Source organism: Macaca nemestrina, chromosome 1 (assembly GCF_043159975.1).
Source record: "Macaca nemestrina isolate mMacNem1 chromosome 1, mMacNem.hap1, whole genome shotgun sequence".
Classification (NCBI taxonomy): Eukaryota; Metazoa; Chordata; class Mammalia; order Primates; family Cercopithecidae; genus Macaca; species Macaca nemestrina.
In genome coordinates, this window is record NC_092125.1 from 166,866,361 (window position 1) to 166,894,109 (window position 27,749).

Genomic DNA, 27,749 nt, shown 5'->3' on the forward strand with positions numbered 1-27,749 from the left:
GCTGGAGGGGAACTGGTTCATTCTGTAGCGAGGAGGACATTTGGGACTAAAGGCATTTGCACCCCGAGGGCCCCTCATCAAGTTCCTTTCCCTGCTGAAGTCGGGGGCAGGAGTGGGAAATGCTGCGGTTTCCTAGGACAGGAAATCCGAGGCTCAAAGACAAAGTAAAGTAGCCCCTGCCCTTTCCCCGACCCCTAATGCTGCTTTACACGTTCCCCCTCCAAGGCACAGGCGGTGGGTGATGGAGGTAATTGAGCGCTTACATTGGCCAGATACCCCAGATACCGACAAACATTGGGATTTAGTCGTCCCAATAACTCTGTCAAGAAAGGAATGTTCTCCCTTTAAAGGATTTGGAGATTCTAAAATGTTAAATAATATGCCCAGGGCCCCTGAAACTCATGGTCTTAACTCCAATATATTACAAACGGGACTGGGTTCTTTCACTTTCCTTAACACGCCTCTTCCGAGCCTGTTAATGGCTAAGAAGCTTTGAAATGGAGACTGTTTGGGATTGAGGACCTACCTGCTGGTATGAATGGGCCTTTCCTCTTCCTTAGAGACTATCCCCAGCCTAAGCCCATCGGGCCTCCCCAAACCAAAAGCAAACAAAATAAACACTATAGGGACCCTCCTGTAGTGGGCAATCATTGGAAACAGACACAAGATGCCTCCAAGCACCTAGCCAAGGGCATGGCTCTTGATGAGTGTCCTGCAGCAATTAGCATTAACTGACAGTAATACATTGGGATTCCGGTGGAGCACAGTGTTAGGATAGTGTTGGAAGAAGAGCAATAGGTTCTTTTGCCTATCCCAATCCCTACTCACGGAAAGATAAGATCAGGAAAGGGCTGCTGACTGAATATACTATGAACTAGGTAGGAACTGCTGGGTGATGGATAAACATTATCTCATTGAATCTTTTCAGCGTCTATGACATAGGGGACATTGCTCTATCTTTTTTTAAGATAAGGAAATGTAGAATCGTTGAGTAACATGCTCAAGTCGATACTTAAATCACAGAGCTGAGATTTGTCTAACTCTAAACCCTTGACCTTTGTCAGACCTTTGGCCCACCATCCCTACCCTAAACATGGAATGAAGTTTTCCAGAAATGAGGGTAAAATTTTAAGAGGCTGACAGTAAAAGAGATTTACAATTCAATTTATTTTCATATTTTTCATTTATTTTCCAGAAAAAGAAATCACATTTCAGTAACAACTTACATATAGAATTAAACTTTGTTCTGGAATGGGAGCCCTAGTTGCAGTAATGTGTCATAATAAATAATTGCATATTCAGGATTTTGTGAAATAGGTGATTGGGAAAATTATGAACAAAAAACACAAAAATTATTATTTACAAAAAGTGATATCCATACTATTTCTAACTTATAAGGCAAGTAATGTTCAGATGATCTCATGATTATCTTCAACAAGTCAATTACACACTTTCCTGTCACCATTGCCAGCAGAGAGCTTTGCTGCAATTCTGTGAAGGAGCAAGCCTTCGCTTCTGTTGTTGGTTTTCTCCTGAGCACAGCATAGAAGCAGTAAAGCTTTCATCACAGACTAAGCAGTAATGGCTGTCAGAATAAAGTATACTTTTTTGAAATAGACGTGTAGGAAAAAGGCTGGGAATCAACATTTTGACTAAATTTTAAAAGTATCTTGAGTATTTTAATCCACAATTCCTTTTATAAATATTTTATACCCAAGGTATTTTTGTGAAATTATGTACTCAGTACAAGATTAAAAAGAAATTTAGTCTATTTTTGCTACATAGATCAAAGAGAGCTCTAAATAAAGGCTACCACCAAATCAAATTACACACAGCATTTTCCTTAATTGACAGGATTTCATTACCTATAGAAACACAGCACAATCTTTCTGAGATTCCTAGTTTCTTATATTGTTCAAGTTTAAAAAAATCAATGCCTTACATGGCCACTTAGTAGGAATGAAAATTAATATCTGAGCATTTAATTCATATGATCTTTTACTATACAAGTAAAAAAACCCAAAAATTCTTTTTAATCAAAAACAATCGTGTTCAAACAACTTAAAAAGTCAGCTGTATACGTTACTGCTTGGCCTGTAGGGAGGCTCTGTTCATAAATAAGATTAATATATCATCATATCAACACTTGGCTTTTTCAAGAAAAATTATTCAGCAGCAATTTTCCAATTCCCCTTAGACAGAGAGGAGAGAGAGAGAGACATACACACAGAGAGAAAGAAAGAGAGAGAGAGAGATAAAGAGAGAGAGAATATGAATTAGATAGGAGACAACTCTTCCATGTATGTCTATTTAACAAAGCAAGAACTAAATTCTGACATCAAAAGTCAAAACAGCTATATGAATGATCATTCTAGCAACTTGAAAAGAAAAAAAAAAATCTGACTTTGGATCTTGGGACAGTGGTCCTTGTGATAGTTACTTGTTGTATGATTTAAAATACCTTAGAGCGATGGTATATGAATAATATCAAACATTTACTTTGCCAGATAAAAAGTCATAAAAGTAATATAAAACTGAATGAGTGAGATGGAATTAACATTTGTATGATATACTCATTCAATGGAACATTTTAAAATTATACATGGCTTATGATCTATCAGGCTGATTCACAAATTCTGGATGGATTAAAAACTGAACTATCTTTAGAGAAATGTAAAGTGATTCAGTTTGATTCTTTTCTATATGATAACAGACAATTTACCCAGGAAGTTTTTAAAGAAACGTTGTTAATTTGCTAAAAAAGCAACTGATTGGCAAAGTAAAGCAAAGCAAAAAAAAAAAAGCCACCACCACCACCACCAACAACAACAAAAACCTGTGAAATGCTCATTAAGAGTAGAGAATCTCGCAAAATCTGTGCTAAACAGTGCACTGCTCTTGGCTTTCCCCAAAATGTTTTAAATATAATTTCTGACAAGCGTATGTAAAAATACTGTCAACATGGATCTATCATGATTCAGTTTCCTAAAGCTGTTTAGTAAAACATTGCTGCAGATTATTCACTGGCACTAATTCCACACTGCAAATAATTGGAAGCATCTTCAACAGATGGGGTCTGATATGCTGGTCATAGGTGCAAGCCTTAAAAATAATACAAAAACAATTTAAAAAATTGTATTGTTTTGAATATTTTAGATGATAAAGTTAAATTCACTAAGAGATACTAATGAAATTGAAAATAGATAACAATTCATTTGAAATGACAGGAATTCCCTTAAAATTAAAACAAAATTCCAGAAGCATTTTTTCAAAGCATTCCTGGTTATTTTATTTACAATTATTGAAGGATATATAAACTAGTGTTAAAAGAAAACTTTTCCAAAGGTTTCTCAAGGTGTGCTTAGAAAAAAAAAGTTTTTACCTCATTCAATAACTTTCTTAAGCTTCATTAAACACTAACATTTATTATTAATGTCCAAGGAGAGAGAATTATAGTATAGGACCATTTGTTCTCAGACCACAATGAATATCTTCCAGAACACAATTTGTAAAATACTGGAATATTGGTGAGCATAGCCCAAATACTCTTTACTTCTTTCCTTTAAAACATTATGGGACATTAAAAAATATATTCGTTTTTTGCCAAAACATTTTTTTACAAGGATAAAGATGTATTTACGATAGGCAAGGTATTACTCTAGGGATAGAAGGAGGCAGTTAGAAATCAAAGGAAAAATAATTTTAGAAGTTAATCCTGGAGAATAAATTATTATACCCATGGTCAATGTCAACTATGAGGTATCTTTTCCTCACAGACATACCCATTTAGGAAAGAAATCAGATATTAAACGAGGGCCAATCAAGAGATTCACCATGGTCAACTCAACAGACTTTACATTTAACATTCCTTCATGAAAGATATTTAGATCTTAATTAGATATCAACAATGCAACTCTAGCTTGCAGAAGATGACAGAACATTGAAGCAATGACACAAGAGAAAGGCAAGTGTTTTGTTGTTGTTTGTTTGTTTTAATATTTAGAGACTTAAGCAATGTATTCCTGTTTCATTTTCCTGCCATACACTCCACTGACAAAAAGGAACATTAATGGTAGCCATATTTAATTCATAAGTGAGAGAATGGCATTTAGATACTGTTTCCACATGATAAAAAAGCCTAAAGGAGCAGGGAAAATACAATAAAGCCTTAAGAGGAAAGTGCACACAGTAAAAGGTGGTGAGGCTGGTCATTCGAATAGTCCCTTTAATCAGTGTGACTTGGATTGATTTGTACATTTATATCAACCATTTAATTTGACTCATTGTATGGATACATAATATTACATTAACTTTCAAGGCTATATTTAGAGATCACTCTTGTTTTTCTATTATTAAATATAATATCACGCTTTCATTTTTTAAAAAAATTTGCTGATCAGAAAACCATGTGGCAAAATGAGTACATTCAGACTGAATGGGATTTTGCTCAAATATATAATCTTTTGGAAAAGGAAAAGCTTAAACACAGACACATACACACACACTCATCTGTTTAGTATGTATCCGCATATTTTACTGTATTGTTCAATTTAATTTACAGCCTGTGGCTATTTTGAGAAAAAATATTGGTGCGACTCTTTTAGAATGAGGATACCACATGTTTGTAAAGTCAAAAGCTTACAAAATAAATAGGTTCAACTCACAAGTTAGAGATCTGAATGTCCCTTGCAAAGAAGGAAACATTTATTAGGATTTTGTGTTTGAATAAATAACAGCTTGCAACCTCCCTTCTACTTCAAGTCTTTTAAGACACTGAAGAAAAGGACAGAAATACGAAAATGAGAAAATGCATTTCAGGCTACTTTGAGACTGAGATAGTATAACAGAGTAACTTTAAGAAAAAGATAGGAATTTTCCTAGGAAAAAAATATATATTTTTTAAGATTGTAGGCAATTAAGTGGACTGAATGAAAAATAAACTGACTAGAAAAATGTTTTTCATCTTAGAATTTAATGCTTAAAATCTGATATAATGTCAGAACTAAGAAGGACCTTAGAGATCTACTAGAGCAATGATTCTCAAATTTGGGGCACTTATCAAAATGTATATTCCCAAATCCCATCCCTAGAAGTTTATGCTGTCAATACAAATTTATCGATGCCTACTGTGTATAGCTTGTATGAACTTGATTATACATGTTACCTTATAATGCCTCAAAAGGTGGTTTATCTGAGTAAAGTAGAATCATGGAATTTCAGGGATGGAAGACATTGACATTTCATAGATCATTGTGTGTTGTTACGGTGTTTAACAATGTTTATCAGTCCCTACTATCTTCTAGGCATAGTGGTGACCAAGACAAAATCATTAATAAGTGATGATACAAAACATTAATAAGTGATGACACCAATCATACTTTGAGAAGCAGTGATTCTTTTTTTGACAATTTTGTTATTGGAATTATCCTTATTTTGGTAATGGTTTTTCATGGTGGCTTTTACCTTGGCATTCAAATGAAGTATGTACAGTGACATATAACAGATTTTTTTTTTTTGTTCAGGATGGACAAAGCAATTAAGGCATTTCCTTTGCAGTCAGAATAACTGGGTTACTTTCAGCTACAGTGTCATTTTGGGGAAATTAATTATTCTATTTAAGCCTCAGTGTCATCACTTGTAAAACAGGAATTAAAAAGAATACTTACAAGTTTTTGATTGATAAGAGGATTAAATGAGCTAATATCTGTAGTGACTGCTACGTGGTAAACACTCTGTCAGTTTTTATTGTGTATCATTCAATTACTATGATTTTTACAAGTTTGCTTATAAAGCCTCAAAAGGTGGTTTATCTGAATAAATTACAACTGTGGAACTTCAGAGTTGGAAGACACTTGACAGATCATTGCATGTTGTTATGGTGTTTAAACCACGCTTTGGGGAGCCCTGATTTAAACTGTTGGAGAAACTCCTGCATTTCTTTGAGCTGTTTTGCCTACCAGGATTCCATGTGCAATTTTATTAGAAACAAATGCCCTGCTGTTAAGAAAAGCTTGAAAACCACTGGCAATCCCAACTCCTCATTCTAAAGATGAGAAACTGAAAAGGGCAGTGACTTGTCCAATATCATACAGCAGGAGTTAGGGGTAGACCCAACTGTAGTATTATAGTTATCTGCTTTCTAAAAGAAGATTTAGAAGTGGAAATATGTGTAATTATAGCTCAAATACTTTGCTGACTAAGAATATATAAAGCGAAAAAAATTCTGTAGTTTGACTGAGGGATTCCTATTTATTAACTCAAAACCCTTTGAATTGTGGACATTCTTTCTTTTACAGGTGAAATATATTCCCAAATACCATACAGTGAATTTCCATTTTGGCTGTGGGTGTAGAGAAGAATACAACTTTAAAAATGATTAAAAATTTAATTCTTAGTAATTATAAATTTCAATTATGATAAAATTCAGACTAATTCTTAATAAAAATTTATTTTTAAAAATTTCATGAAAATATGGAATTTATTGGAAAAGAAAAACATACTTTCCATGTTGCCAAAATAAAGTAGCATCATTTATACTTTTTATCTTACTAAAGCAGAACCTTTTAAAGACCATAACGTTCAGGAAATGGTGTTCTGGTTAACTGGAACCATTTCTTTTTGTTTTAACCCCTAGTACTGAAAATAGTTTTAATACCTACTAGTTCATTTTATTCTGACTTGGGAATAAAATGAACAAATGAATCTGACTTAATGTCTTTGATAACTGGACTCTTTCATTGCCTAGGATCATTTTCAGGACATGAATTCTTATTCTACAGTACTGTGGATATAGATGTAACAGGAGATTATAATCTACAAAATTAAAAAAAGAACAACAAAATGTCAAAATACAAATCCCTGATACCAGCTTTCTGTGTTATTATTTGAGGTCTTTTCTGAGAGATGAAGGGATACATTTTCTATTGAGGTTCTGGTTATTCATAGTTCAATCATTTTGAAATTGCTGACTCCCATTCTGTTTCATAAAGACCAATTAAGGGATTACAGGATTTCTTCATAGTTTCTAATTTAGTCCCTAGAAACATTTGAATAATGTTAGAGATTACTGTAATCTATGCTTTTAATTACATTTTAAAAAATCAATAAAATTATTTTTTGGGAAAAAACCCTTGCGTTTAATTACTAATTCATTCCAGAGCTATACAAAATAAAACAAAATAAAATATAAATACAAAGACATGAGAACCAGTAATATTTACACGTTTTTTAATATGCTTTGTATTAATATTCAAATTTTTAAATGAATTGATTACTTAAAAACACATTGTTATATCCATATGCTGGACAATTCTCAGTTTTCTGCTACTTACTCTCCATTGATTTTGGTGTCATAAATTCCATGTTTCATGGAATTTAGAATTTTGCATTTTCTATTTTGGTTTCAAATTGGATACCTTTACATAAAATGAGTATATTAATTAGTTTGTTCAAAGAAACTTCAACACCAGACTGCTTTAGGGAGCCGACTGAGAGTTTGTTGAATAGTAAGAATTTTCCCAGGGTAAAACAAATCATCTGGAACATTCTTTTGGTAGCAAGCACTAATAGAGGAGTACAAAGATTAATTTAAAAAGTTGCACTGTAAACAATTGCCAGTCACAATCTCATTTTAGAAGTAAGACTTTAAAAATTTAATTTGATTCTAAAATTTAAAGGGGCTAAAGATTCTTTGTTAAATTTGAGTGGATATAAAATGAAAATTTAACGACTAATTATAAAAATAATAACTTAATAATTATAGTTATTTAATAACATAACCTATAATATAAATTGGTTTATGTTTCAATAAGTTCTAGGACTTAAAGGAAAACTAACATTTTCAGATCTGAATGAGGGAAGGTTTTACAATTGAGACTCCTGAAGAAGTTCGTCTTTCTAAATGTTCATATGGTGGGGCCAGATTGAATAATTACAGTTTTTATTATACCTTGCAACGATGAAATGACATACATTTTTGGTAACTCTCCTCTTACTTCTCCAAGAATGGCAAAGATTTACAGTTTTATACAATGAATCTTAATCATCTGAAAGGAAATTTATTACACAGTAATGTGAATAGAATTTCATTTATAAAGCTTATTTTTTTCATTCTCAAATGATATAAACAATGATTAAAATCCTTCTGGATCTAAACAGGGGACTTTTTTTTTTCCCTAAAATTCTCAGTCTCAGTGTTTTGATTTCCTGTGGAGAAAGAGGAAGACGCGAGGTATCATTCCCCCATACTGGATGAGTAAGATCATCTATTCAGAGTAATTAAGCAAAAGTTGTTAGCCAGTTCAGCTATGGAAAGTCTTGAAATCTTAAAATCACAATTTTGGTTTTAGTCTGACTGATTATTCAGCAATCCCCACATTTGCTAAACTGTAGAGAGGGGCGAGTAGTTAAGACTTCAACATCTTCTTTACTCTTGATTATAATTTAATATACTTAAACTTTAAATATGAATTGCTTTCCCTTTTTACACAAGTTATAAAAATAAGAGGCCCTGTTTACACAGTTTGCATTTTTATGAAATTTGCAGTTTGAAAAAAAAGCTTTTTAAAAAGTGGTAACTAATGCTTTTCTTTGAATATGCTGTAACCTTAGAATTTTTTTCTGAAATAGTTTCTCAATTTAACCCACTAAACATTTGAAGATAGAATTTTTATTTAGCACTAGAGTAAAACATACTAAGGATTGAAGAAAAGTAAGTTTGTTTCTTTTTCTTCTGGTTCCACTTAAGTTTCTTTAATGTGTGGCACCCCCTTTATGACAGCTATCAATATTATATTTAAATTTTATATATTGACAAAATGCAATCTACCTCTGTAAGCATTGTGCCATTCAACAATACTACTATTAAATTTACATACCACAGTTTGAATTACATCCATTTCAGGAATGGTAAAATGCTAAAACTCAAGTGTCTAACTGCTTTACTGGAATGAGAGTACAATTTACAAATACAATAATTACATTTTAAAACCATTAACAATATTACACCTAGAAGTAAATACTGTAGGACTGGTCATCATGGTATTGTGTGAGGGAAATCACAGCTGAAAGTCATTGACTTTCCACCTGATATATCCCAAGTGCAGATATTGGTTTGTTTTCATCAAACCAAAATTAAAACCTGTTTCTCATACATCAGTTCTCCATTATATGAATCCTCCAAATCCTTGCATAAGATATTATTAGTTATCTGCCAAGTATTTTCCTGCAAAACAAAACAACATGTTAACACGTTATCTGCTAGTTCAATAATGTAATTATTATATGGGTAACATTTCTATTCCTCCTTCCCTACACCTAGGAGCCAGATACTGCATACTTTAGAGGTGCAATACAAATAAAAGGTACATAATGTTTCCAAATCAATTTTCAATTTTTCAGATCGGCTAGTTGACTTTTCACATTTCCATAGATCCACAATTTGCAGAGGTTTGGGGTTTGCCCAGAATAGATTGGGAGATTTATTTCTGGATGTGAGAATGCAACTTATTTTAGAAAGGGTGCTCATATAACTTATTTTCCAACTTGGATCATTTTCGAGAGTGAAAAGGGTATAATTAATAATTACATCAGTACAACAGGCATGAAAAACCAGGATTTATCCCAGCAAATCACTGAAAAGTATAATCACTCTAGTATTAGAGAGTTCCTCTCCCCCAATTGAAAAACAAAACAAAACCCCATGGTGTGTGCCAAATAAAACTTGTCTCATGGCCACATTCAGCTTATGGGTGACCATTTTTGATCTGTGGCCTAGATTCTTTGAGTTTGTGATTAAAATGAAAAATAGATTCTCCCAGATCTCAGCTAAACCTGACAAGTCTAAACTCTATGAAGCCCTGTCAGAGAATAAAAAGTTTTCAGGTGGGAGATACATTAAAAGGCAAGGCTGGGGGCAGTGGCTCACGCCTGTAATCCCAGCACTTTGGGAGGCTGAGGTGGGCAGATCACGAGGTCAGGAGATCAAGACTATCCTGGCTAACACGGTGAACCCCTGTCTCTACTAAAATACAAAAAATTAGCCGGGCTTGGTGGTGGGCACCTGTAGTCCCAGCTACTCGGGAGGCTGAGACAGAATGGCGTGAACCTGGGAGGTGGAGCTTGCAGCTCACCAAAAAAAAAAAAAAAAAAAAAAAAGCACACAGTATTTGTCTCGTTCATCAATATAATAAAAGTAGGATTTACTCCATTAACCTCAGTATATACATCTATATAATGGGAACAACTAGTCCCACTTAAGAAACAGAGTTAGAAGTCAGAGCCTTCTGACTTCTGATTCACTGTCCTATTTCATTGTCCTATTTCTACTTCATTCAATACCTGGTTTGTTTTCTAATTGGGATGGGGGTTGGGAGTGGAAAAGAGGTGGAGGAAAAAGATGAGAAAATCACAATCTATTCCTCTTAAGGAAGAGTAGCTAAGGCAACATTATTAATGCAAATAAAAAAATCAAGATACTCATTTACCTGCAGCAAACCTTTTCTTGATGAGCGAAAATCGATACCCTGCTCCAACAAGTTCAATGTCACAGCCAGAAAGGGTGCTTCCTTCACTTGTGAACTGCACAACCAATGGAGAAGGTTTGCTTGGGCCTTCAGATAACTGAAATCTTGCCAACAAAGAACCCACCCCTAAAAAAAACAAACAAACATTATTACAAGGTAACAGTCAATGTAATATTCTGGATATAATTTTGGAGATTGCATTCAAAAATTAACATACAAAATCAGACTTCATTGACAAAATGGTGATTAAATGAAGTTTATCATTGAATATTATGAGCAACTCTATTTGCACACTGGTAAAAGTGTACTTTCGTGAGATGGTACCTCAAAATTTGAAGATGTGCTACTTGGAAGCCCTTGTATTTTCCAACCTATGATTAATATCTGAGGAGAGTGAAAAATGTCTAATCAGGGAATGTGGAATCTGACACAGGATGAAAACATGCCTCCTTAAAAGGCCTAAACGATAGTTTGATGAGTCTGTAGAAAAGGGGTAAAAGAGAATTGATTGAAGAATTATTTGCTTTTATTAATTGAAATAAGTAAATGCAAAAATGGAGTGAAATATTCTGCTTGTTTTTATTGCTACATGTTTTGGGTAATAGTTGGCAAATACCTAAAAGCCATTTTAGCTTTACATGTTAAATAAAATAAGCTTGTGATTCCATTACCTCCATTTTCTGACTTCTGAGAGATATCAGGAATCTTCCACAATATTCTCTGTTGTTCAGCATTCCTAAAAATGAATTAGGTAAAAGGTTTTTGCATATCCAAGAGTTTTTGTTTAGTGGATGCTGTTTTTTTTTTCTCCAGATAGTATTAATTTTTAAAAATAGAGCTTGAAAAGTTTCACTACAATTTTAAAATTCCCTGTCTCTCTCTCCCCTCCCAAACATACATAAATCTCTTTTTTCCCTGTCCTTATTGTAACTAGCTAGAAAACGGTAAAATGAATATTTAGAGGACAAAGTAGAGCTAAAATTTAAAAAAAAAATAAATTTGCTGAAACATACATGGGAAGATAGATGGAAGTATTAGTTAATCAATTAATTAAGGTAATTTAAATTGGGGTCATGATCTGGCTGACATCCTTTTTTTGTTTTTGTTTTTGTTTTTGAGACGGAGTCTCGTTCTCTTGCCCAGGCTGGAGTGCAGTGGCGCGATCTCAGCTCACTGCAAGCTCCGCCTCCCGGGTTTACGCCATTCTCCTGCCTCAGCCTCCCGAGTAGCTGGGACTACAGGCACCCGCCACCTCGCCCAGCTAGTTTTTTGTATTTTTTAGTAGAGACGGGGTTTCACCGTATTAGCCAGGATGGTCACGATCTTCTGACCTCGTGATCCGCCCGTCTCGGCCTCCCAAAGTGCTGGGATTACAGGCTTAAGCCACTGACATTCATTTTTAAAACAAATTCCAGTTTTTGCTTCTGACAGTCATGTGGAAAAATGAAATGCTCTTTCTAGAACAAGTCCTATATAACAGATGATATAGGCACAATGTATCTATTCAGTTTCTAGTCCCATACCTTCTCTAGTGTGCCTTTTTATAGTTCAGAGGCTACAAAATGAAACACTACATTTCTCAGAGGCCTTTGCAGTTAGGGTCCTAGTTACAAATTAGGTTTACCAATTGCATGCACGGTTTGAGATTTAGAAGACAGAAAGGAGGCAGAGGCCATTCTCCCGCAGCTTTCTTGACTGTTCTCCTCTGACCAGCAGTCTAACTCAGATGTGGGGATCTTCTAACACCAGGGGTCCACTCTAGCCTCTAATTTGTGGGTGCCAAGAAGCACTTAAGGAGGTACCAATAGGAGCTTGCTGGTCCTAGGATCAGAGTTACAGCTGTGGCTTCTTGAATGCTGTGGCTCTACCGGTGGCCTTCTAATTTCTCTCCTTCCCTGGATTGTGGCAGGCCAGTTCTGTAGAGCTCTGGGAGGCATTTTTGGAGATCCAGCCTGTTTCTTTAGCACTTCCACCATTGTGTGAGCATTGAAGTCCCTGTTGAATTAGTTTTTGCTTAAAATAGCTACCAGCGGTTTCTATTTCCTGCCCTGAACCCTAATACACAGGCCCGCTGTCATCTCCTCCTACAGGACACACAAGCTCTAAGAAGTCTATGACCCCTTGACCCAGAGGAGCCCTTTGGTGGAGAGAACAGGAGGCTTCATACCAGACTGCTGGTGGGAGCACCGCCTGGAGCTTGGTGACTCCTCCATCGATGGGGACCAGGAACTGCACATTGTTGAGGGCCACAGCGGTCGTCATTGCATCTGTATTGTATTTGTAATCTATGCGCAGGTCAGTGCTTGAAGGTTCACATCGCCAATTCACTGCCAGGTTCAGGGGCGTGGACTGAATGCCCTGGGCAGACACCTTGCCAAATGACAGGGAAGAGAATATTTAAGGCTCGACCAATAATCTGAAACAAAACCAGAAGCTATGATTTTCTCCCACAGGGATGTTCTTAGACATCAAAATGTCATAGTGTTGTTTATGCTGCTCACAAGCAACTGTGAGTGACAGGCACCGTGAAGGGTGCTGTGAGAGAGAGCTGGGTGCTTCAGGTAAACTGTTACAGACTAAAAATAGCAGCTACTAGTCTCAGTGGCACTTTGGAGTTTCCAGTACACTTCATGTCAGTTAAGGAGGTGGAATAGTACACTGGCTGGGAGCTGAGGCCAGGAAGCTAGACAGTCCCAGGTGTGAATTCTGATTCTGCTGCTCCACTTATAAGCTGAGTGATCTTGGACAAGTCCCTAAACCCCTCTGAGCTTCAGTTCTTTCCTCATCTGCTAAATGGGAATTACAACAATAATATTTACCTATAGAGTTGTCAGGAAGATTGAGGGAGATTTTTTTTTTGTGAAACACTCAGCAGGATGCCTAGCACACACTAGGAATTACATTTTGATAAATGCCACCTATTAATATTCTTACCATATTTTCTCTTCAACAACAAACCAGTGAGTTAGACTAGGGTAAGTTATTATTACTCCTTTGGGATTTCATACCTGGTTTCAAGTCCTTACTTTGGCAAATCCCAAAGGGAGTAAATGGAAGTTACTTCCAGTTTTTACTTCCTTTGGGATTCCTTTAGCTGGAAGTGCTACAGCGCTGGAATCTACTGTCGATACTAAATAGAATCAGCTGTGAGCTTGACCAGGAAAAAGCCAGGTTTGAAGAATCAACAAACATTGATCTAAAGACAATAATATTGATGTGAATTCTGGGTCCATAGCGAAAAATTTACAGTGTTACAATTTCTCGATCATTCATTATGGCGCTGAATAAGTCTCTAAGAAAGTCACCTCTCACAAGTACATGTACATGGCAGGGATCAGATGAGTGGTGTCTATGCCCTTGGATTTTTATTCATGGAGTGTGATGAGCTTTGCTGATTTTGAAGGATATAAACAACTGTCTAGGAAATGCCTGCACATATGATCACCATGGAGAAGGGTCCTGAGGGTAGATTGAACTCTGAAGGCAGGAGTGGCTGTGGCAGAAACAAGCCCCAAAATGGATTCTTTTATAAAATGACAGATACGGCTTTTGATGACAATTTAAGCTAGTTAACCATTATAGTTTTTAAACTTTGAAGATGATTGGCAGCATAATGCTTTCTGCAGGCAAACATTTATTTAGAAATCTATTAACTAAAGCAGATCAAAAGCAGAGCAGAATCCCCCTCCCCCACCCCTTTTTCTGAACTCTGTCTTCAGCAGTAGTTCTCAACCTGATTATAGTTCCTTTACCTGGGGAGGTGCTTTTTGGATATATGAAAATGTGTTTTTGATTGCCCCAATTTCTAGTGGATGCTTTTGGGCCAGAAACTAAATGTGCTGCGTTTAAGGGCAGTTCCACAAAATGCTAGTTGTGCTTCTCCACCCAATTCCTTGCATTGTTAAAAAACAACAACAAAAACACAGCTAAATAACAGCAAAAGGGATTCCTCAGAGCACACGTTAAAATAAAGCAGCAAGTCTTGGGCTGTTTACATTTCACAAATTACTTTGAAATATATTAGGCTATTAACTTCTTATAGCAAGCTATAAAATAGGTAGATATCATTATTACCCTTATTTGAAGATGAGGAAACTGAGGTTCTGGGATATTAAGTACCTATGTCAGTGGCCAGTAGAAAGCTGACTTAATTCTAGAATTCAGTATCTTGCCTACACTTTATTTATTTTAAAAAAGTAGAGACGGGGTCTCACTATGTTGCCCAGGCTAGTCTTGAACTCCTGGGCTCGAGTGATCCTCCCGTCTCAGCCTCCCAAAGTGTTAGGATTACAAGCGTGAGCCATCATGTCCAGCCCTTGCCTACACTTTAATACTTTACACAAAGTTCATACTGCAATAGGTGAATCCTGTCTAATTTCTAGATTTACTTAATAACAAACATGGAAATGAAAAAACTCTATAGGATTTAATGATTAAAAATTTTTTTTATCTGAAGTGAAGATGTACATGCAGTGTATATAACTAGCGTCCACGAAGGAAAGGAACTGCCATCTTATTTTCACACTTTGGGGATGCAAACCATACATGAAATTTAACTTCTGCCTTGAAATTTAATTTCTCATTCAGAAAAAGAATTACATTTAGAGTTTTCCTTTCTTATTTCCTTTCATTTCTTTCAAAGCATAAAGCAGTCACTAAGCATTTTAAAATATTTTGGGAAAAAGTTATATAAAATGTGTTTTCTATTATATTTTAATTTGTAAGTGATGAATTTATACCATATTACATATTTTTTCAGTATTATCCATAATGTTTGAAGAGTATATACTATTCTCACAAGGAAAAATTATATTCTTTTGCATTTTTGGAAAATATACCATTATATAGATATTTCACTTTAAATGGTTTCCTTACAACAATTTAAATAAATGTTTTCCAAAGCATAGGATGCATAGACTCCCTTGAGAAACTTACACAAAGTACAGATACTTGGATTGCATTCTAAACCAATTAAATAAAATAAAAAAATTAAATATATATATGTATCTGCTAGGTCCTAACACTCCCAAATATACATATGTTACATGTATATTTAATAATGATATCTACCTGTATTTACATATAATATATAATATATTCACATATAATATATTCACATATAATATATTATATATTATATTCACATATAATACATCATATTTATATATTTGTATATTTTATATAATATTTTAAAATATTTATAGATATATTTAAAATATTTGTATAAATAAATATATTTATAAATATAGTATATATAACTATTATAAATAAATATATATATATTTAAATATATATAATGTATATTTCTTTTTAGCATCAATTCAGAACTGGCATTTGATTGAGAAACACAGTCGAGTTTGAGATATCCTGATTTTTATTAAAGTACAACTTTCTTCATTTTAAGAGAATTAATCTGAACATACTTAATCAAAAATCATAATGCATTAAAAATATGGTAAATGAAATGAGCCAGGCACAGAAAGACCAATACCACATGATCTCACTCTTATGTAAAATATTTGAAAGTTGATCTTGGCAGGGCACAGTGGCACTTTGGGATGCCAAGGCAGGGGGTCACCTGAGGCCAGGAGTTCGAGACCAACCTGGCCAACATGGTGAAACCCTGTCTCTATCGAAAATACAAAAAGTAGCCAGGATGGTGGTGCGTGCCTGTAATCCCAGCTACTTGGTAGGCTGAGGCAGGAGAATCGCTTGGACCCAGGAGGTGGATGCTACTATAAGCCGAGATCGTGCCACTGCACTCCAGCTTGGGCAACAGAGCGAGACTTCATCTCAAAAAACTAAATAAATAAAATAAAATAAACATAAAAATAAAAGTTGATCTTATAGAATTAGAGAGTAGAATGGTGGTTACCAGAGGCTGAGGTAGTGGTGGTGGAGGTGGTTGGGGTGGGGGTTTGTTTAGGGAGATGTTGCTCAAAGGACAAAAAACTTCAGTTAGATGAGAGGAAGAAATTCAAGGATCAATTGCATAATGTGGTGACTATAGGTAATAACCATATACTGTATTATTGAAAAACGCTAAAGACAGTGAATGGAAAGTGTTCTCATCACAAAAATAACTATGTGAGGTAATGCATATGTTAGTTTAATTTAGTCATTCCACAACACATATATTCAAAATATCACGTTGTACCTAATACAGATATACAATTGTACCTGTCAATTAAAAAATAAAAAGGTTTAAAAAAATCTAGGCAGTCAGCTGGTGTTGTGGCTCACGCCTGTAATCTCAGCACTTTGGGAGGCTGATGCTGGTGGATCACCTGAGGTCAGGAGTTCCAGACCAGCATAGCCAACATGGTGAAACCCTGTCTCTACTAAAAATATAAAAAATTAGCAGGGCGTGCTGCTGCACGCCTGTAATCCTAGCTACTCAGGAGGCTGAGGCAGGAGAATCGCTTGACCACGGGAGGTGGATGTTGCAGTGAGCCGAGATTGTGCCACTGCACTCCAGCCTGTGTGACAGGGTGAGACTCTGTCTCAAAAAAAAAAAAGAAAAAAAAATCCAGTCAGTCAAGTGGCTGGGAATCAATGAGAGACTCAGGCACTATCAGGATCCCGGTATGAATAATAATTTGAGGTAAGGTCAATCCTAGACACAAAAAGAAAGTTCTCATATATTGTATGTATCAAACATTGCTTTATTATTGAACTATTTCTTAACGTTAGATTTTATTAGAATTCTTTCATAGGACTATCTTACTAGAAAAACGAAAGCAGATTGTTTACATTGAATCATTTAAAATAAGAGGTTGTAGTATAGTAATGTTCTTAACAAAATTATAATCATCTTGTTTATCAATATAAACTTATAATCTTAATTAGTATAATGTTCTGCGACTTCATTTTTTGTGGCACATTTCTCTAATTTTGTGATAAAATGTTTTACTTGTAAGCTTAAACTAATAAGAACATGTATGAATATTTTTGTCAGTAGTCCCCAAGTTGTCTTTTAAAGTTTCCATTTAGAAAAATGAGTTATAGCTTTTAAATAATGTTAAAAGAAGCATTACTTTGGTTATTTTTATTCAATAACAGGTACTTTAGACAACAAGTATGTCATGTGAAAGAGATACTGACCATGTAAATAGGCTTACCTGATATTTGAGCATGTCAACGTTATAATATGTAGCCTGGGGTTTTTGTTCAGACACTTTCTTTAGGTGAGTCATCAAATTTGGCATGTTTACCCAGAATTCCTTGGTATTGGCATCATTTTGTGTATTATCACTGTTCATTTGGGAAGAAAAATGATTGAGTAGCATCTTAAAACAAATACAAACCCTACAAGAAGCATCTTAGCAAATTGTCTTCTGATATGTAGAGCCATCTTTTGACAATTTGTAGAGATTATTATGAATCTATTAACAGTGGTGTGGTTTTCGTACAAATACAGTTCTGAGTGCTCTTGTGTTGGTAGATTAATATCCACAGGGAGGAGCTACTGTGTTGCTATCAGTCTCAGTGAGTGCTCAGTAATATTAACTAATTGCAGCGATAATTGGGTGCTTTCAAGAGTGAATTATTTATTAACTCAAACTTAATAGCCCTTTCTACTGCACCAGTTTTGTCTAAATTAGTCAGTTAATGCAATTAAGGAACTGAATACATTTATTTACTTTTGAATTACTTTGACCAGTAGTTTCTCAGAAATTATCTAGCGAAATATTTGACCAAATGTAAACATGGCCTTTATCACCAACTAAGCAGAAAACAGTGATACTAAAATTACCATGCTACCTTTTCAGCATTCATAATATTTCATCCATGAGCATTTAAATCATCAAAGATTTCACTTCACTTATAAGACGATCCTGGAGTTTAAATGACAATCATTGTAGTTATAATACAGAAGAAGAGCAGAATCTTTACAAGCTAAGAAGTTTTATATCCCTATGAGAGTCTTAGCTTTGCTCAGAGGCCTGTATACAGACCACTTACCCAATCTATCTTGCAAATGCTCATCTCAGTGATAAAAAGAATCAGGCAAGAGTGTACAAACATATAACTCATTTCCCATATAATGAGGAAGCTAAAGCCACAAGTGATTCAGTTACTTGTCACACACATTTGCTGACATTTCACTTTCAGAATATCCTATATAGTACAATAACAGTAGTTATAATTTCTTGAGCACCTATTATATGCTAGGCATTATAAACTATTTCATTAAAATCTACCCTACAAAGGAAGAATTATTGTCTTTGTTTCTAAAGATGAGCAAACTTGTTATAAAAAGAGAAAATTCGGGGTTGAGAAGAGAGAAGGCTGATACAGTGAAAAACTGAAAAGACAGGTCAAAAGCAAGTTGCTATGATTCAGTCTCCAGAACTCCTATAAATCAAGAAAGCTGAGTAAAAAACACCAGGGCCTTAAAACTGTCACTGATCTGTTAGGAAAGGGTGGCCAAGTCTCAGTGTGACCAGTGTGGTTTTGCTGTCCCTGGATATAAGGTTATTGAGGACGAGGTAAAGCTCTTTGGCCCTGGAAATGGAGGAAGGGGGTGGAAAACACATGTTGTCCTGAAGACTTTGCCCCTTGTCGGCTGAGCTAGGGATGCTGATAAGGGCTATCTGAGTGTTTTAATTGAAAAGCATCTAAGTTACCCAAGCTCTCCGAGCTGTTGCTACACAAGAGGGCAGGAGGTAAGAGTAACAGAGGGTCAGTGAAATTAAATAATTTGCTTAAGGTCATGCAGCTAATAAGAAACAGAGCCAGATTCCAGCCCATATCAGTTGTACACTTTCCCACTATGCCAAAACAGAGGTTCAGAATTAATATCTAGCATCATATCATTAATTTGTACTAAGTAGATTTGAATAATTGGGAAATCCTCAGTTACATAAAACAATTTTAAAGAAATACATTTGCTGAGTTGGCCGGGCGCGGTGGCTCAAGCCTGTAATCCCAGCACTTTGGGAGGCCGAGATGGGTGGATCACGAGGTCAGGAGATCGAGACCATCCTGGCTAACACGGTGAAACCCCATCTCTACTAAAAAATACAAAAAACTAGCCGGGCGAGGTGGCGGGCGCCTGTAGTCCCAGCTACTCAGGAGGCTGAGGCAGGAGAATGGCGTGAGCCCAGGAGGCGGAGCTTGCAGTGAGCTGAGATCTGGCCACTGCACTCCAGCCTGGGCGACAGAGCGAGACTCCGTCTCAAAAAAAAAAAAAAAAAAAAAAAAAAAAAAAAAAAAAAAAAAAAAAAAGAAATACATTTGCTGAGTTTAATAGCAAAATAAGTTGTCGTAGGTCTGTGATAATTTCTTAGAGAACCTGCTTTAAAAAATATCCAAGAAAGCTTTGCCAATCAAATGCTTACACAGGGATGGAATTCTTAAATGCTCAAGGCTTCTTGAGCATTCTTCAGTCTCGTATTTGACTTGACATTTGTTCCCGCATATGTTTTACAAGCAAAACTTTTTTCAAAAGAAAAATGTAGACGTAATCTTCAATTTGACCCCTGTCATAGGGATTGCAAACCAAAATGTCCAGGGGCCATGGTCACATATGAAGTCTTCTTCAGTAAACATTAAGGAAACAATTGGCTGGTGATAGACACTAAAGGCTGGGACTGCAATCTAGAATGATGCCTGGTCAACAACACCTTTTTAAAAACTGGGGATGGTTGTGGTGGTCGAGGTAGTGGAGTGGCACTGCATAACAAAACTAAAGAGTCTATAGATGACTAAAGGGTCACTCATCACAGCCCTGTTATAGTGATTAAATATTTAGAGTTCATAAGATCCAAATTAATGTGATATATTTTCTTTCTTTCTTTTTTTTACTTTTGCAAATAATAATTTAAGGGTCTATATAATATTTTGGTAAGCAAAACCCTTTTGAGTGATATTTGATTCTATATATAAGACCAATATGTTAATACATGTATACAACCTTTGCACATATGCGTAAGAACTTGGCAACATAACTGCCTAAAAATGCAACAAAAGCTGTAACTATGACACCAGTCATATTTACAAACAAACTGGCAAGATATTGGCACATAATTCCTAATTTCCGATGGAAGAACCTTGAAAAATAAACTGGCTCAACGTGCGCAATCAAAACACGGAGGGAAACTGAAGCAAGAATTTGAATTAAGAGACTTTTTCCATTCCCTCATGGTTTGCACAGTCTTGTATGGCAGATGGATGAATGAAGAAACACAAATAGATATGTCATTATTAACTGTAGTAAGTGCCACAAAGGAAAAGAACAGGGTACCTTTAGAGAGAATAACAAGAGGACAGAATTTATTAGGTTGGCGCAAAAGTAATTGTGATTTTTGTCATTTAAAAGTAATGGTAGAAACTGCAATTACTTTTGCACCAAGCTACTAGTTTAGGGCTGGTTGGTGGGGGTCTGGGGAGGAGAATGGGATAGTGTCAGAGGCAGAGTAGAGCTGAGACTAAAGGATGAGTTGGAGTCAGGTGAAGAAGGTTGAAATAGTATTCCAGGCAGAGGAAACGTACTAAAAGCCGTGTTGTGGGAAAGGACTCAGCCTGTTTCTGAGATTGACAGGTCTTGCTGGAGCTAAAAGGATTCTGAGGCAGGATGGTGGGAGATGAGAACGGAGAGGCAGACAAGGTAAATAACTCAAGGCCTCAAAGGCAATGGTAACACGTTTAGATTCTGGGACAAGGGTAATACGAAGCCACCAGGGAGTTGTGAACGAAGATGACCTGATTTACTCATAAAAGACCACCTGGCTGTTAAAATGTACTGGAGACGGGCAAGATTGGATTCAGGGAGAGAAGAAGGCAATTGCAGTGCTACGGGGAAAAGACAGTGGTCACTTGCACAAGGGAGGTGGCAGTAAAGAGAAAAGTGGCCACTTCAGACAGAGCGTTGTAGATGACCATCAGGACTTCATGATGGAGAAGCTGTCAGGAAGACTCCTTTCGGCTCATTCACTGCAAATAATTAACTTGTATAATTGACCATTTTAATAGCATGCATGCATGTGGGTTTGTGTGACTGTGCATATGCATAATAAAGACATCAAATTCAGGTTTAATAGCTAGAAAATGTGAAAATTATATTTATATAAACAGATTTGCATAAGTTTATTTTATGTCATACATGTAAAGTTCCATCAAAGCAATGATCATTATAATGACATTGTATTAAATATTAAACCTGTATTTGATGTCTTTATTATGCATCTGCACATGCACAATCACACCTACACACACAATTGATTTAAAGAGAAAGCCAGGCGCGGTGGCTCAAGGCTGCAATCCTAGCACTTTGGGAGGCTGAGGCGGGCAGATCACTTGAGGTCAGGAGTTTGAGACCAGCCTGGCCAACATGGCGAAACCCCATCTCTACTAAAAATACAAAAATTAGCCAGGCGTGGTGGTGGGCACCTGTAATCTCAGCTACTTGGGAGGCTGAGGCAGGAGAACCACTTGAACCAAGGAGGCTGAGGTTGCAGTGAGCTGAGATGGTGCCACTGCACTCCAGCCTAGGCAACAGAGTGAGACTCCATCTCAAAAATAAAATAAAATGAAATAAAATAAAAATAAAAAGATGCTCATACAATGAAAGGATTTTATTCTTGTTATTTGGCTCATTTCCCGCCATTGTCATCCACTGTCTGTTGATAATGAGTAAAACAGACAATGAATAAACTGTTGCTGATACAGATGTTCTTACTCTGTCTCTCTAACCACTTGAGATAGTCGGCCATTAAAACATGTATATGCATATGCAGTCACACACATACACAATCACCCACAACAAATTTTGATAGCTGGTAGATTCCATGTTTGAATCTACAAATATATCTGAGTGGTGGTAATTTCACTATAGTGCGACTCTCTTGCTAAGATATATCCCTCATCTAAGTACAAAGTACTAAGCCACATATATCTCTGAAAAATGTATGCAAAATCATATTTACCAGCAGAGAAGTTGGGGATTTGGCAGGACGTGTTCTAACCTGCTGAAATTTACCACCCGAAAAGTCAGAGCAGCTGGGGATGGGTTGTTGGCAAAGTGTCTGGTGATGCCAGCAGGAAATGACAACACCATTTCTCCAGTAATCTTAACGATACATCTGGCATATCAAAACACAGAGAGGAAAGAGAGAGAAAACCGATGTCAATACACTGAATCAAACTGAATCAAAACAGCTGTGAAAAACAATTTATGAGGCAATGTTAAACAGCAGAAGAGGTGCAGAACAGATAAAAGGTATTTTCTTACAATTCCATTAAAAAATACTTTAACTTCCATTTTAGGTTCAGGGGTACATGTGCAGGTTTGTTATATAGGTAAACACATGACTTGGGGATTTGGTGTACAGATTATTTTGTCACCTGGGTGCTAAGCATAGTACTTGCCAGGTTTTTTTTTTTTGCGAACCTTTCTCTTTTCCCAGCCTCCTCCCTCAAGCAGGCCCCAGTTTCTGTCGTTCCCCTCTTTCTGTCCACGTGTTCTCATTATTTAGCTCCCACTTATAAGTAAGAACATGAGGTGTTCGTTTTTCTGTTCCTGTGTTGGTTTGGGAAGGATAATGGCCTTCAGTTCCATCCATGTTCCTGCAAAGGACATGATCTCATTCTTTTTTATGGCTGTGTAGTGTTCCATGGTGTACATATAACACATTTTCTTTATCTAGTCTACCACTGGTGGCCATTTAGGTTGATTCTGTGTCTTAGCTATTGTGAATAGTTCTGCAATGAACATACCAATGCATGTGTCTTGATGATAGAATGATTTATATTTCTTTGGGAATATAACCAGTAATAGGATCTTTGGGTCGAAGGGTAGTTCTGTTTTTAGCCCTTTGAGGAATCACCACACTACTTTCTACTATGGTTGAATTAATTTACACTCTCACCAGCAGTGTATCATTTCTAACTTATCTGAGAACTAAATGGTCAACACTTATTTTACAAAGTGACTATTTTGTTTTATATGTTTTGAAATGTAAGAAGAAAAGCACGGCTTTTCTCTTTCTGTAGAAGTCTATAGCTTCGCCTCATGAATAGAATCCTCTGCTCTGGTGGTTCTCCCTCACTTTGATTTCTGAATCTTTGGCAGCATATTTCAAGATAGTAAACTGTACAATGTCATCACATTATTTCTTGGGACTTGTCCTAGTTCTTCGAGTAACATGAGTAATGCCTTTAGCATGTTCTTTTATGTACTCATGAGGTAAAGTTTTTGCCTGCATGTAACTAGTTCTTCGTTCCATTAATTTGTCTATTTGGTAAAAATTGTAAAATCAGTCAGATAAGTTAACACAATGGGATGATAGTGTGGAAGGAAAAATAATTCTTTGTTTTTTAAAAAAAGACTTTATGAAGATATAATTGATATATAATAAACTGAACTTATTTATAGTGTAAAACTCCATGAGATTATATGATGTAAAATCATCATACAATTAAGAAAATGAACATTTCCATCATCCCTGAAAGCTTCCTTATGCTTTTTTGTAATCCCTTTTTGTAATCTCTCCCACTGCTTCCTTTCCCTGTCCCTAGGCAAGAGTTAATATGCTTCCGGTCACTATACCTTCTTTTGCAATTTCTAGAATTTTATATAACAGAATTGTAAGGTGTGTGATTTTTTGTTTCTTTCACTCCACATAATTATTTTGAGATTTGTCCATGTAGTTGTGTGCACTAATAGTTCATTTCGTTTCGTGGCTGTGTAGTGTATGGATATACCACAGTTTTAAAAAATACGTTCACCTACTGAAGAACATTTGGGTTCTTTCCAGTTTTTGCCAATTACAAATAAAGGTGCAATGGATACATGTGTACAGGTATGAGTATGAATATACCCTGTCATTTCTCTTTGTCAGTACATAGGAGGAGAGTCACTAGCTCACACAACAGGTGTGGGCTCTCAAGTTCATTGCCTCTGCGTTCCAATTCACCCTTTACTAACTGCGCTGAGAAAATTAATGGACTTTTGTTATATTTTCTCTTTGCCTGCAGGAACCATGCTTAGTTTTGTCAGTAGAGGGCGCTAGAGAGACACTGCAGGAGAAAGGGGTTTTCCTTCTCCCTTCCAGCGTGCTTGCAAATGCACGCTCTTGCAATGCACAAGGCTTATGTAGTGCCAGGCTGTTGCAGAGCAAGAGGTTGTGTGTGGTTCCTGCAGTGCATGTAGTGTCCCCAGAGTGTGAGTTTTGCAAGTCATTTAGCTCTGTTTTCTAAAGTGGAAAATACAGCTGTGCATGAGGGTTTTAGTTATTCCACACTCTCACCAACACTTGGTAGAATTGAGAATTTAAATCTTAGCCATTCTCATAGATGAGTAGTGGTATCTTCTTGTTGTTTTAATTTGCATTTGCATAATGGTTAAGGATCATAAGCATCTTTTATGTGCTTGCCATCAGTTATCTTCTTTGGCAAAGTGTCTGCTTAAACTGTCTGCCAAGTTTTTAAATAGAGTTGTTTGTTCTCTTATTGAATGTTAAGGTTTCTTTACACATTCTGGGCATTTCAGTTGTCAGATATATAATTTGCAGCCCAGTCTGTGGCTTGTTTTGTTTTTTCTTTCTCTTAAAAACACATTTGAAGAGCAGAAGTTTCTAATTCATCAATTTATTCTTTTATGGGTTATATCTAATCCAGTCATTCTTTTGATGTCTTATTTAAGAAGTCTTTGCCAAACCCAAGGTCACGAAAATTTCATTTATATTTTCTTTTTCCTTTCTGAGACAAGGTCTTTCTCTGTCACCCAGACTAGAGTGCAGGGTGCAAGCATAGCTCACTGCAGCCTCAAACTCCTGGCCTCAAGCAATCCTCCTACCTTGGCCTCCCAAAGTGCTGGAATTACAGGCATGAGCCACTGCAACTGGCTCACTTATATTTTCTTCTAGAAGTTTAAAAAAAATCTTTGATTTTACATTTAGCTTCATTACCCATTTTCACCTATTTGAGTCTTACAATGTATATAATGTCAAGTATGGATCTCAGTTCATTTTGTGTGTCTGTGGATATAAATATCCAGTTGTTTCAGCCATTTTCTGAAGAATATTTTTTTCTTCAGAGAAGATTAAAACCATTTTCTGAGAAGACTGTCCTTTCTCCACCGAATTACTTTGAAAATTTTGTTGAAATCTAATTGTCCTTATCTGTGTGAGTCTATTTCTGGATTCACGATTCATTCTGTTCTATAGATCTATTTGGTCTATTTTTTAAGCCAATATCGCACTGTCTTGATTACACTAGCTTTAAAATACTTATGAAATCAAGTGATGTTCTCTAACTTTGTTCCTTTTCATAGTTGTTTGGGCTATGGTAGGCCCTTTGAATTTCCACATGAGATTTATAATCACTGCGTCAATGTCTAAATAAAATCAATTCATTGCCTCTCCGTTCCAATTCACCCTTTACTAACTGCGCTGAGAAAATTAATGGACCTTTTGTTATGTTTTCTCTTTGCCTGCAGGAACCATGCTTAGTTTTGTCAGTAGAGGGCGCTAGAGAGACACTGCAGGAGAAAGGGGTTTTCCTTCTCCCTTCCAGCCTGCTTGCAAATGCTTGCTCTTGCCAATGCACAAGGCTTATGTAGTGCCAGGCTGTTGCAGAGCAAGAGGTTGTGTGTGGTTCCTGCAGTGCATGTAGTGTCCCCAGAGTGTGCGTTTTGCAAGTCATTTAGCTCTGCCAGTGCCTGGTAGCACAGACAGCTTCCCTGTCATCTGACTTATGGAATACAACTGGCTGGGCTGCCACAATGCTCAGATCTTGCAATGCAGATGGATTCTTTTCCAGCCTTCTGCCATGTTCATGCTTTCTCCACTGCCATCTTCTGCAGTGCATGGTGGCGGCAGCACCCACCGACCTTAGCTTCCCCTGGCACTTCCCTCGGCCAGTTTTGTAGTAGAATGCCTCAGTGAAACACCTCCCCATGAGCAGCTGGAAGTCAGCTGGGCTCTCCTTATGCTAGGCCTGAAAACTCTCAAAGAAGTAAGCTGGAGCAATCATAGGGCGCAACTCCTCTCTTAGGGATCACTGCCTTCGCCTGAGGTCCAGTGTCTTGCAAGTCATTGTTTTATATATTTTGCTCATTTTTAAGCTGTTTGAGGTAGAAGGGTAAACTGGTCTGTTATTCTACCTTGGCTAAAGCAGAAATTTCACGAAGCTCATTCTTCTTTGGGAAACAGTAAATACTTAAAGTGAGTGAGCTTCTTTATGATTTCCTCCAATGTCTCCACAGTTGACTCTTATAGTACTTCACCTCTAAGTTCAGGTATGTACTTTCTAGGGAAATTGAGGTTAATAAATGAAAACTTTGCTCACATTGTAGCATGGGGTCTCCACATTGTCCCATAGTCACCTTGTATATTGTGTAACTCTAATTGATGAAACACACCTGGTTCAGGTGAGGAGCTCTCTGGCATACATTCAAAATAGCTTAAATGAGGAACTGCTATAGCCTTGTATGTTTAAGGCTGGGTTTGGGGCAGAGACGGGGAGCAGATGAGCTTCTTAAAGATGCCATGTGAGCCTCCCTCACTCAGGTGTTAAATCCATAACTTTGTAGTGCTCTGAATGAGATTTTTGGTTTCTGGAAGTCTGCATCTCCATCTTTCCTGGAGAACACTGCTGACCTCCCAGTTTGGGAGCAAGCTGCTGCCTTCCTTCTCTACCTTTTAGATCCATTAACCCTGTTTGTATACTAGTGCCAAATTGGTTCTGAGCCTTGACTTCCCCTCAAGCTGAGTCTACTCTTGATATTTGTCCATATGTAGACATGGAGAATATTGTTTGGCAGCTATTAGAAAACTATTAGAGCACTTATAAAATTAGATTTCAGCACCTACCATCACTCAGTATATTGTTATTAGCAGTGGTGGCTCAATTGTTTTTTAACTGGTAGGGAATTTTCTTAGTTTTCTTTCCAGGTTGCTCAAAATGAGATCTAAACGGTGTCTTGGTAGGAGATAAAGTTTCTGTTTTGAAAGCAAGTCAGACAGGGGAGGAGGTGGCATTTATGACAGGCATCTGCCTATTCACTCCTAACTATGCAAGTTGTTATTATTATTTTTTCCAGTGGGGTGTTAATTTAAAAATGAGCAAAATAGCCTCTGCTTTCAAAGGGCTTAGTGTCGGGTAGAAGGTGGGAGAGGTAGTCCACGTAGCGCTGTGTAAGAAGTACTGAAGCCTCAATTACGTTTCGGCATCACAATTGTCAGAGCCAGAACTTTTGCTGACTTAATAACCCATCCAGTG

General features: G+C 36.5%; 1 protein-coding gene across 33 annotated transcripts in view; it reads right to left on the bottom strand.

Moving 5' to 3' along the window:
- Positions 1-1,148: 1,148 nt before the first annotated feature.
- LOC105498451 (SH3GL interacting endocytic adaptor 1) overlaps positions 1,149-27,749 on the bottom strand; it is a 216,421-nt gene continuing 189,820 nt past the window's right edge. For all 33 annotated transcript variants that reach the window (XM_071091756.1, XM_071091752.1, XM_011770582.2 and 30 more), the window contains 6 exons: positions 22,454-22,609; positions 17,645-17,777; positions 12,691-12,893; positions 11,195-11,259; positions 10,485-10,649; positions 1,149-9,223 (listed from right to left, as the gene is read on the bottom strand). In XM_071091756.1, the coding sequence (XP_070947857.1) occupies positions 9,201-9,223; positions 10,485-10,649; positions 11,195-11,259; positions 12,691-12,893; positions 17,645-17,777; positions 22,454-22,609 (745 nt within the window). In that variant the 3' untranslated portion in view covers positions 1,149-9,200. The remainder of the gene's footprint in view (positions 9,224-10,484; positions 10,650-11,194; positions 11,260-12,690; positions 12,894-17,644; positions 17,778-22,453; positions 22,610-27,749) is intronic.